Source organism: Protopterus annectens, chromosome 13.part0, assembly GCF_019279795.1.
Source record: "Protopterus annectens isolate FY-2018-M chromosome 13.part0, PAN1.0, whole genome shotgun sequence".
In the NCBI taxonomy this organism is placed as follows: Eukaryota; Metazoa; Chordata; order Ceratodontiformes; family Protopteridae; genus Protopterus; species Protopterus annectens.
In genome coordinates this window covers 204,767,357-204,779,897 of record NC_056747.1, presented here as the reverse complement: position 1 = coordinate 204,779,897, position 12,541 = coordinate 204,767,357, and the positions used below count along the sequence as shown (strand labels likewise).

General features: G+C 37.1%; 1 protein-coding gene across 4 annotated transcripts in view; it reads right to left on the bottom strand.

The window, feature by feature from the left end:
* LOC122817708 (mucin-17-like) overlaps window positions 1–12,541 on the bottom strand; it is a 283,584-nt gene that overhangs the window by 122,599 nt on the left and 148,444 nt on the right. For all 4 annotated transcript variants that reach the window (XM_044090784.1, XM_044053731.1, XM_044090785.1 and 1 more), the window contains one exon: window positions 5–129. In XM_044090784.1, the coding sequence (XP_043946719.1) occupies window positions 5–129 (125 nt within the window). The remainder of the gene's footprint in view (window positions 1–4; window positions 130–12,541) is intronic.

The following is a 12,541-nucleotide window of genomic DNA, read 5'->3' as shown; positions in this document are numbered from 1 at the left end:
TTACCAAGTAAAGTATGACAGTGACTGCAGACTGGTAATAATTGGATGATGGATTCAGAAGCTGAGGTTCAAACAGCAAATTATTTATAGTGAAATTAACTGTGAACACCTGGTAGCTTGGAATCATAGCTGTAAAAAATAGAAACAATTTTTAAAGAGTCCTTTCATTGGAAAAAAATATTGCCATACAGCAGGAACATTTTCATCAGATAATTTGTGCAAAATAGTTTTTTATTATTATTATTATTATTATTATTATTATTATTATTATTATTAAAGGCTTGCAACAGAAACATTTAGAGTAGTGCATAAAGTAACAATATGTGCTTATTTTATTTATTTATTTTATTTTACATTTGTTGACCGGGCTAGTCCAACCGGATATATGTCCATTTTCAGTAGAGGCTCGGGGAGAGAAGCTCCACATTAAGCTAATAAAATAGGACAGCAGAAACTCAAAAAAACATATTTAAATACATTGGATACCACAGCAAATACTGACGAAAAACTTCTTTAGGGAAAAAGAATATGTACAAAGTTACAATAAGTTTAAATTGAGGGGGTATCAAGAATATTATCTTAAAGAAAGCTTAAGAAAAATTAAAAATCAAGGAAAATATAATAAAGGGGCAATATGGAATGTATCACAAGAGTCAAGGGATGTAATGTACTTTGTTTCTACCTTTTCAGTGTTATCTGAAAATATTAATGAACATATTAGGTATAGTTGGAATATATTAAAAAAGGAATTGAACTATTTGTTTGATAAAAATATTAGTTTCTCATATAGAAGGGGCAAAAATATTCAGGACTTTTTGGTCCATAGTCGATTTGAAATGCCAAATATGCTACTGTATACACAAGTTACTCAACAGGGTATGAAAAGGTGCGGTAAATGCACTATTTGTAGGTTTGTTGTGAAGCAATTTGATGAAATTAATGGAATTACTTTTGAAACAAGGGGAACTTATAACTGTAATTCAACAGCAGTAGTGTATGGTATTGAATGCCCCTGCAAAAAATATTATATTGGAGAAACCAAAAGAACATTAGCTTGTAGAATTAAAGAGCATGTAAGAGACATTACAAATAAGAAAGAAACTAGCCCCTTGGCTATGCATTTCAATAGCCTTCATGGAGGCAAAAATGATGGTATTAGGGTAACAGTATTGGATAGTATTCAAAATACCAAATACTTAAATGACAAATGTATAAAACAAATGTTAAGAAAAAAAGAATTGTATTTGATACTGAAATTTAATACTCTTAAACCAAATGGTTTAAATTGTGACTGCTCATGGAAAAGTCTACTTTAATTAATATATTTTTAAAGGAAAGTTATGTCTTTTATGTTTTTTAAGTTTTTACTTAACTGATTGTATAATTGATAGTTAATTGATTGTTAATTGATGTGGGAGGGGTTTGTTATATATAAAAGCAGTTGGAAGTTAGTATAAGATTATCTTTTACTCTGAAAAGGCTATTTGCCGAGGCGCTAGAGAGAACGATATCTATACATTGGTTGTGTATTACTGGTACTGTGACATTGGTCTTTCAGTGGATTAAATTCTTTATGGTTGCTGTGGAGTCTTCCTTTCGTGTGGTATAAGAAGTTTTTCGTCAGTATTTGCTGTGGTATCCATTGATGGCTAGTGACTCTTTTGCAGCGTTACCAAGGATGTTTAGAGAGACTGCTATGGACAGCACACAAAAATCTATTGACAGTTTTTTTGCCGTTTCGAATGGTACAGGTGGTACTGTTAACACTGGGGCTGTACAAGCAAGGGATGAGGTATATGGCGGAGAGGCTGCATCTGTTATATATAACAAGTGGCAACAGGAGCGTAAGCTGTGGCAACAGAACCCTTTTGCACGTGTGGGTAAGAAATTGGAAACATTAATTGCACCTGAAATTCGTGAGTCATATGCTCAAATAGAAAAGCTATTATTCAAAGAGACTTCGGTATTTTTGAACTTACAAAGTCTCCAGCGATATGAGGAGTTAGACATCACTCCTAGAGGGTTGCGAAGTGTTAAAAATCCATCTACTCCGTTTGATTTGACTTGCTCTGATGATAAACAGTTCTATGATAGATGGTTGGCAGCTGCACATCGGTGCAGTAAAGAATGGATAAGGATACTCATAGAAAGAGATGTGTTGAAAAAGCACAAGTTGAGAGAAGAAATAAAAGTACTGTGTGCTGATATATCCAGTAAAATCAAACAAGATGAGCTCCAACAGTTTTTGGTCAAGACAAATGAACAGTTAATGTTGTATGAGTCTGAGCTCATAGACCGTAAAAAAAGTAAGTTACATAGAGATCTTCGTGACTATGAAAGTAAGAGGGCGTTTCTTCTTTCGACCAATCCTAAGGCACGACGACAACGGGTGCGTTTTGAACGTAAGGAGAAGAAGTCGGATATGGAAGGAATGGCGTGCACTTCAGCGGAAAGTGGTTTATCGCACACAGGGGGAGATACTGATAACGAAGAGTTTCCAGTGCTTCCGAAACCGGGGAACAATAAGGGAATGAACGCATTTCAAGATAACCGTTTCAATCGGAAACGGAGTTGGAATGGACAAAGTTACAACAGAGAGGGCTACGGAAAGGAGCGTACAAATAAAAAAAGTAAATGGGACAAACAGTGGGACTAAAACTAGTTATACCAGTTGTGATTCATCTAATAGTGAGTATGTGATAAATCTGTCTGGACGAAATTTGTCGCAATGTGCCCTAAATGTTTTAAACAGAGGGTTAAAATTTGTACCCATGGTGATTCCAAGGGTACATTTACTAAAGGCTGATATATTTCATTTTAGTCGGAAATTATATTTAATGGATATGTTTCAACATCAAAATAATGAATCTAATATGTGTCACGATGTTTCTGTTTGTAATGGGGATGAAGAATTCTTTTCCTGCAATTCAGAATTAGATGAATGTATAGTATTTGATACTAGTATGATAAAAACAGTTAGTACTTTTATGCCAATACAGAGCAATGAGAATATTATATATTTTCAAAAGGCCCTAACACATAATGTAGAAGCAGAATTTAAAAAATTTCAAAGCTATAAGAAAGAAATGGAGTATAATCTTTCTAAAGCAGAATGGGAATGTTTGAATAGTTTAAGTAAAGATAAAAATATAATATTCAAACCTTCTGATAAAGGAGGGAAATTGGTAATTTTAAATGTGGCCCAGTATTTGGATATGTGCTATGCACATTTAAAGAATGATGAAGTCTATGAAAAAGTGGGATTAAATGAATATATAGAAGCCCAACAAAAGTATGAATATGCTATAGACAGGGGTTATAGACTGCAGTATTTCTCGTATAGAGATATAAAAGATAAGTTTAACATTAATGCACCCAGAATGCCGTGCTTTTACTGCATCCCAAAAATACATAAAAATATATTTCCTCCACCAGGACGCCCGATAGTTTCAGCCACAAATGGCTTTTTGGAAAACATTTCAAAATTTTTACATAATTATTTGTTACCAGTTGTGTATAATCTACCTTCTTACATTAAGGATGTGTTTGATTTGATTTCTAAAGTAAAAGACATTATTTGGCAGGATAATATGTATTTTGTAGTAATTGATGTGGTTAGTTTGTATACAAACATAAAAAATGAAGATGGAAAGGCTGCCATTAAATATTTTATGGGCGAGACAGATGCAGTTCAGTATGTATTGGAATTAATGGGTATTTGTTTGGAAAATAATATATTTGAATTTAATGGTTCAATATATAGGCAAAGGCAGGGCACGGCAATGGGAGCAGCCTTTGCCCCAAGTTATGCAAATGTATTTATGGGATATTTTGAGAGTAAACATATATATAATAACATCTTTTTTAAAAAATATGTCCATAAATATTATCGGTTTATAGATGATTTGTTATTCATTTGCAAGGGTGGACAAGAAGATCTGCATATGTTTTTGGAGGAAATACAGAATAATAGTATGAATATAAAGTTTGATGGACTTCAAAAGGGGCAGAAAGTGCAATATTTAGATGTTTCACTAATAGGATTAAATAATAAGCTGATAGAATATCAAATTCATAGAAAATTTCAAGGAGCAGGTTCAGTATTCCATGGTAGCAGTCACCATCCTGAACACATTATGAAGGCAATTCCATATACTGAATTTATTAGGGTAAAAGATTATGTAGTAACCCTAATATTAGGGAAAAAGAATATGTACAAAGTTACAATAAGTTTAAATTGAGGGGTATCAAGAATATTATCTTAAAGAAAGCTTAAGAAAATTAAAATCAAGGAAAATATAATAAAGGGGCAATATGGAATGTATCACAAGAGTCAAGGGATGTAATGTACTTTGTTTCTACCTTTTCAGTGTTATCTGAAAATATTAATGAACATATTAGGTATAGTTGGAATATATTAAAAAGGAATTGAACTATTTGTTTGATAAAAATATTAGTTTCTCATATAGAAGGAGCAGAAATATTCAGGACTTTTTGGTCCATAGTCGATTTGAAATGCCAAATATGCTACTGTATACACAAGTTACTCAACAGGGTATGAAAAGGTGCGGTAAATGCACTATTTGTAGGTTTGTTGTGAAGCAATTTGATGAAATTAATGGAATTACTTTTGAAACAAGGGGAACTTATAACTGTAATTCAACAGCAGTAGTGTATGGTATTGAATGCCCCTGCAAAAAATATTATATTGGAGAAACCAAAAGAACATTAGCTTGTAGAATTAAAGAGCATGTAAGAGACATTACAAATAAGAAAGAAACTAGCCCCTTGGCTATGCATTTCAATAGCCTTCATGGAGGCAAAAATGATGGTATTAGGGTAACAGTATTGGATATTATTCAAAATACCAAATACTTAAATGACAAATGTATAAAACAAATGTTAAGAAAAAAAGAATTGTATTTGATACTGAAATTTAATACTCTTAAACCAAATGGTTTAAATTGTGACTGCTCATGGAAAAGTCTACTTTAATTAATATATTTTTAAAGGAAAGTTATGTCTTTTATGTTTTTTAAGTTTTTACTTAACTGATTGTATAATTGATAGTTAATTGATTGTTAATTGATGTGGGAGGGGTTTGTTATATATAAAAGCAGTTGGAAGTTAGTATAAGATTATCTTTTACTCTGAAAAGGCTATTTGCCGAGGCGCTAGAGAGAACGATATCTATACATTGGTTGTGTATTACTGGTACTGTGACATTGGTCTTTCAGTGGATTAAATTCTTTATGGTTGCTGTGGAGTCTTCCTTTCGTGTGGTATAAGAGATATTTAAATACATTGTTCATGAAGATTTTCATCAAAGAACTTAATTTTACAGAAAGTGACTACAGAATTTAACAAAGCAATACAGTACTATTTACATGGTAAAGGATTTGACATTCAACATAAAGTATGTTAGGAAAGAAAGCACAGATTGAAATGAAGTATTCAGGTTGTCTTAAAAAATATAACACTTCAAAACTAGGAAAGTTTGGATATATACACTTAAACAAATATTACACTTAAAGTAAAAAGATAGTTGGTCTATATACAAGCTGGAAGAGTTGTGCTCACAGCAGAATGAATGTTGCAAAGAGCATACTCGGTGATAGTTCCCTGAGAATAGGAGACTAAATTGGGAGTAAGGAAAGTATTACTAATACCACTTTATGGGTTTTGGGTGAGAGGTATACAATACTGTTGTACTGCGGAATGTTAGTCAGGGTTAGTACGTGGGCATAGCCATTGTGTTTTAGGAGGATTTTTAGTTGCTTTTTGAAGAGTGGTAATGATGACAGAGATGCAAGTTTGCTGGGAAGCCAGTTCCAAATCTTCCCCACAGAATTTGAGAAAAGAGAATCACCTGCTTTGTTGTGGGACTTCTGGACGGTAACCAGTAATTTATTTGCTGAGTGAAGGGTAGTAAGATTTATGTAAGGGGATATGAGGCTACAGAGAATAGGAGTGTTACTAGGATGGTACAGGATCTTATGGGTGATGGTGAGTTGTTGAAATTCTAGCTGGTTTTGCAGTTTTAGCCATCCTAGCTGTTTGAGATTTAGACAATGGTGAGTTCTAAATGGTGAGCCAGTAGCAAATCTGGTAATATTGTTATAAGAAGTTGTCAGCTTATTAAGGTTGCTTTTGGAAAGATTAGTATAAATGGGGTGGCATAAAGGAGGGTAGAGATCAGATGGGTATGGGCAATGGTAGTTCAGGCTTCAGGGGTAAGGAAAGGTTTCATCCTATACAGGAACCAAGTTTTCTGTTTACTGTTTAAATAGTAGAGTTAATATGTGAGTCAAATTTAAGGTTGTGGTCAATTACTACACCTAAGAGTTTGGTAGTTGGGTCAGGAGCTATGATTGTACCATTGTTGGATGTAATAGAGAAATCTATTGGGGAGGATTTAAGAGTTGGAGTAAACAGCAATCATTTTGTTTTCTGGCATTTAGGAAGAGGCAACATTGTTGGAACCAGTTTTCGACTAGGTTAAATACTGTTTGGGTGATGGATTGGAGTTCAGATGAAGAGGAGGCTTTACAAATCAATGTGAAGTCACCTGCTTACTGTATGCAAATAGCTAGAGGTAGATTTATACTAAGGTCATTAATGAATATTGAGAAGAGTAGAGGTCCCAGGATAGAGCCTTGAGGGACACCAAGGGTAATAGGGAGATGTGCGGCTAGGTTATTGTCCCAAAGGACAGCTTGCTGTCTATTATGTAAGTAGGACTTGAACCATTGTAATGCCTGTGTGTCAAGTGAAAGTGATTTGAGTATATTAAGAAGTATTTGATGGTTAACCATATAAAAAGCTTTAGATAAGTCAATAAAGAGTGCAGAGGAGAGCATGTTATCCTTACAATGTTTATTAATGCAGTCAGTAAAGGATAGGAGAGCAGTGGTGGTACTATGGAAAGGTCTAAAACCATGCTGACAGTCAACTAGTGGGCTGTTTTGGAGAAGGTGATCAAGAAGTTGTTGATGGGTGCATTTTTCTATGATTTTGGCTAGAGGAGAAAGTAGGGCTATAGGCCGAAAGTTAGAGAGTTCAGTTGAGTTACCACCCTTGTGAATTGGGATAATGTGAGAGATTTTCCAGAGAGATGAAATGTCGCCTTCAGTAATGGTTCTATTAATTAGGATAGAAATGGGATAGGCAAGTACTTTTGCTGTAGTCTGAAGGTATTCAGCTGGTAGGAGATCAGCTGAGGGAGTACATGGTTTAAGTTTATGAAGTAGAGTATAGATAAGGGATGTAGGAATTGGTTTTAAATGAAAGGTAGAAGGTATGCTTGATAGGGAGGATGAGAGGGTTGAGCTAAAGGTGGTAAGGTGTTTGCTAGAGATTGGACAGTTTCAGCAAAAAAGGTATTGAAAGCATCAGCAATCTGGTTGGGAGTGTTAAGGGAGAGACCTGATGGGGTTGGTGTTTTGGAGTGGCCTGGGTGTAATAGACTATTTATGCCTGACAAGAAGGTTTGTGGTTGTTGGTACTTTTGCTGGAGTTTAATAGTTTTTTTATCAAGAAGTATTGATTTTTGGTGGCATTTCTCAGCTGTTTAAAGTTTTGATGATCATTTGGGCCTTTAGTGTTTCTCCATTTAGACCAGATTTTATTTCTTAGTAAGATTTGTTGCTTAGTCTCTTTAGTGAGCCATGGGGCTGCTTATGTTCTTATAGAGCATGCGGGGGCATGGTATTCCAGGATTTGTAAGAATTTGGAGTTAAAATAGGATACTGCTTCATCAAGTGGGAGGTGTTTTAAGGGTGACCAGTCACAGGTTTAAGCTTTGCTTGGAAGTTTGCTGGACTAAAATCTTTTTTTTTGTTCTGGGTGGTTTTAAAGATAGCTTGGTTTTGGATAAAGTTTTTTTTGTCTAGATATATAAGTAAGTGAGTGGTCACTAATATCATCAGGAAGGATACCTACTTTATAAGAGAGGGGATGGCTATTAACTAAGATCCAGTCTAAGGTACTTTCTTTGCTACTGGGTTTATGGATTCTGGTGGAGGTGATAATTGTTTGGGAAAAGCCATAGAAGTTTTATGGGTTGGGGGTTTGTGTAAGGTACAGGTGTTCCAGTCTATATTAAAGTCACCAAGTACAATGGTTTCTTGTGAGAAGGATGTAGAAAGCCATCAGGGGATATTTTCTAGGATGCTGATGTTATTGCCTGGAGGTAGGAGTATATTATGTAAATAGATTTGCTAGCATTGACCTGGAGTTTGGAGATAAGGATTTCAACATTACTATCTAGACGTGGTTGTACTTCTAGAGAAGTAACCTGTAACTGAGATTTGTACAGAATTGCTACCCCACCACTCTTTTTGGTTGTACAGTCTAATCTCAAAATTTTATAACCAGGTGGGATTATTTCATTGTCCTTTGTTATTGGTTTGAGCCAGGTTTCTGTTAAACATAAGGTATCAAATGAGTGTGTATCTAGTAGAGCATGTATTTGTCTAACTTTGTTTACTCTCCTTATACTGAGATGTGCTAGAGAATTTGGGGTTTTACTGGGAGTGAGTGGGGTAGATGGATGAGGTAGGAGTTTATAGGGGTGTTGCTGTTTGGTCCTGGGTTGGGATGAATCTCACCATGAAGGAGAGGAGGTTTTTTGAGGACTATATGAAAGCTTCAGTAGTTTACAGCAATTGTTGTGTGATTTCCTATATTGGAGGAAAGTAATATGGGCTACCCTGTGATATTTTGGCAAGAGATAGGTTGAGGTAGATGTTGTGTTTGAATGGCTATGGAAGGCTAGCTGACATTATAGTACTGTCTGTTTTAGGGGATGGTGAGATGTGGTATACTGTAGGTTTTCATAAAAGGTAATGATATAGGGTATAGAAACAATAGATAGTGCTACAAGTAAGAGAAATAGATTTATAAATATGGGTTTGTGAGTTAAGGGCATGGTGAGGGAGATTACAGAATGTAGTCAGAAGTGAGGAGATTGGTAGAGAGAGAGTGTGGAGTGAAGCAGTATTTAAGGGGTAGTAGAATAATTCTTAGTATGAGAGTGGGTGTGTAGGTATTTGATCTGTAATGAGTACACGACAGCTATTGGATAGCAAGGAAGGGGGGTGTGGCCCTAGAAGTATAAATGTTGGAGCACTGGGGGTGTGTGGGAATTGGGGGTAGGGTAGGGGAGCACAGTGAGCCCACAGGGCGAACGGAGCGGGGTAGAGCAGGTAAAGGAAGATTCTACAGAGACAGTCTGAGAGCAGCAGATTCCTGAGGCACTCTAAATAGTTACAGGTAAGAGGAGTGTGGTAAAGCAGGTGTGAGGTAGTTAAGGATAGTAGAGTGGAAAGTAAGAAAAAATATAGCTAGATGGTGGGAAGAGAAAAAGGTAAGAACAGTGTGATACAGCAGGAAGATTAGAAACTAGTCAAGGGATGAAATTCGAGAGAGTATTCTGAGATGATATTTGGGAAGGTGGAGTAAGAGATATAACCCAAGGCTAGATTAGGGTGCCACCTAGTGGGCAGGGAGTAGAATACAAAAAAAAGGTGTCTGTAATAAAGATAGCTGGTAGAGGTAATAGATTCCAAGGGGAGAAATTAACAGTTGCTTCAGGGGTAGAGAGGAGTATGGCTGTCGGCTTCCTGACTCAGTAGCTTAAATTACATTCAATACTAGGTAAAGTACAAATAAATAAGTCAGCTTAATAGTTAGGTCCAGGGTAGAACATACTTTCTTAATCCCTTTCATAACTGGGAAAATGTACTGGGGCAGCAGGTTTCTTTGGCCAGACGTTGGGATGGCTGAAAGTAAATGAAAGGGGTCGTTAATGACCAGGCAGGTCCATTAGTGCAGGATAAGAGGTAGAGAGCTAGAAAGATTGGAAAGATAAAAACGTATGAATTAGATGTTAAGGCAACATTAATGTCTGCTTTACTATTAAAACAATCAGGGTGAAGACACAGTTATAACAATAATATACAATATAAATGGGAAGGAGGGATGACTGGGAGGAAATGAGGTAAGGGCAGAGAGGGGCTTAAGGGGTTTAGGCAAGTGCAACTGGCTAAGGAATCACATTTTCGTGTAAACTTGTTACATTGTGGTTTACGTCCGAGATGACCTGTGGGTCATTGGCGTCAGGTAGGCCTCTGTTGGTGGTGATGAGCAGGTGGATGTGAGTAATGGTTGGGATTTTTTTTTTTTGCTTCCCCACCCTCATTACAAATGTTGACAGTGTGTGACAGATACCTGGTCTGCAAGTGTCTTGGGGTGATCAGTGGTACAGTTGCATTTCTTAGGAGATTATTGGCAGTTTGTAGAGCATTGCACAGGCGGTGGTTGTTCACAAGACTGATCAGGGCAGAGGAGAGTCTAGGCATGTTCACCTCATGGTGTGACTGGGGAGGAGTGAGGCTGAATAGCTTAGATTGTGTGGGGGCTTGGGGCTGGAGTGTGCCTCCTGATTGTATAGCTTTTCACCAGATTTCTGACTGAGAGGTTGAGAGGCAGCTGATGAATATGTCTGGCAGGTTGCGGATCAGTAGTTGAAGGAGTGTGGGTCTGTTGATAGAGTTTTCATGGTTGCATGTTTTGGTTTTTGAGATTCATGTTAGTGCACAATCTGTTTTTCTACTAGCTTGCTAAGTTTGTATGGACTATACTTACAAATGTTTGCTCCAGATGTTGCCTCATATTTATTGACGGCTTTCATGACATTATGGCCTCAGGGGATGGGAGCTGTTCCTCACTGTTCATGCTACTGTGGGCCATTCCAAGTGCTGCTGTTGGCATGGGGTACAGCAGAGTGTGGACTGTTGGTTACCATGGTGTAGGTTGGAGGAGAAAAAGAAAAAAAGAGAAGAATGAAAAAGAGGTACTCAGCATTCATTATCAAGCCTGGGTTTTGTTTTGTTTTTCATGGTCCCTTTCTCATATCAGAACAGCTGCATTTGCACTGCTGCTATTTGGAGTTACAGAGTCAGTGGGAAGAGCTATAGCTTTATTTCTTGTGGGTTTATATTGTGGCTTGTGGTCAGTTATTGGGTTGAAGTTCATGGCAGAAAGTTGTGTGGGAGAGAGAGAGAGTGGGGTGACTTGTGTAAAGAACCTGATTAACTTTCTGATGGGATGGAAGGTTTTCGAGGGCTAAGGGGATCTGCAAGCAGTGGACGTTCATGCATGCACGATGTGGCAGGGACGGCCAGGAGGAGGTAGGTGAGAATAGTTATACTTATCCATGCATATTTTGCAGGATGTCCTACCTTACTTAAATTTGTGTCTGCTTTCATGATTTTCTGGTTTATGGCAGACTGTTGGCAGCTTGGGATAATGACAGACATTTGAGTTGCAGTATTCATGCCCTTCAGGAATTCATGTTAAAGCAACCGGTTAATTCCATAGTTGTATATTACTGTATGGAGTGGTTGTTCTGGAGCGACAGAAGGGTTGCGGCATACCGGTCAACTGTAAACATTTGCTGAATGCCCAGAGTGCTTTTTGTTTATATTGGAAACTCTGGGACTTTTGTTGTAGAAAAATGTGGTGAATTACACCTAATAAATAATGTCACTATTATAGTTGTAGACTGTTTCCTAAGTGTTTATGGGCATTTCTGGATCTGTCTGTGGTTCTGTTGAGATTTGTCTCTGATTAATTGAAACTAGCATATAGGTTCAATAGAGAATTACAAGAAAGGGATGTATTTTAGTGAAGTTGTCTACATTGTGGGCTTCATGTTAGGTAGTTTAACCCAGGCAGTGGTAACATGCTCTGAAAGTGTGTGTGGGTAAAGGGGAAGATACTGTGACCTTGACATTATGTTGTCCTATTTTGCCGGCTCTGCATTTTCTGAGCTATGACTGATACTCAGCAGTAAGTGGACATCGCTGCTGCCTGGCCTACCTCTCATCTGTCCAAATTTGGCAAAACATCCAGATATTACTTTATATTGTGGCCTATTTTTGGCAAGTCACTGGGGGGAGCTGAGGACTGACGTCACCAAATTTTACATTTGATTTTCAGGTTTCAAATCTGTCAGAAAAGGTATATTAGTACAAACCCTGTTCCCTAGCTGCATTCTAAGTTTATAAGAGCAATATATGGGTCTGTCCTTATATTCAGGCCTTTGTTCCCCCATTTTTGTTTATTAATTTATTTATTTAAAAAGGCCTTGTCCAGAAGACTTGTATTAAGAGGTAGGCTGCCCAGTTGTGGCAGCATGGATGGAATTATTTCATAATTTAGGTTGTTCTTTAAACTGGTGAAGGTTCTCAAATTCTGAGTCACCAGATCTGACAGGTAGCTTAACAAGATGTTAAAGGGCAGGCTTGGGGCTAATGGGTTGGGAATGTGTGTGTGAGAGTGAGTAGGATGAGTGAAGTTGGAGGAGGTTTTCTGTCTGTGAGTGTCTCCCTGCGTGCATGCTTATCTTATGTATATCTGACAATTTACATGTGTCATTTCTTGAAGATGGTGATGCTATGGTGGGTGTTTCAGTTGCTGGAGTGGTATGCAAAGGGGTCACAGATGGTGTCAACTCAGAGTTCATATCAGCCAATGG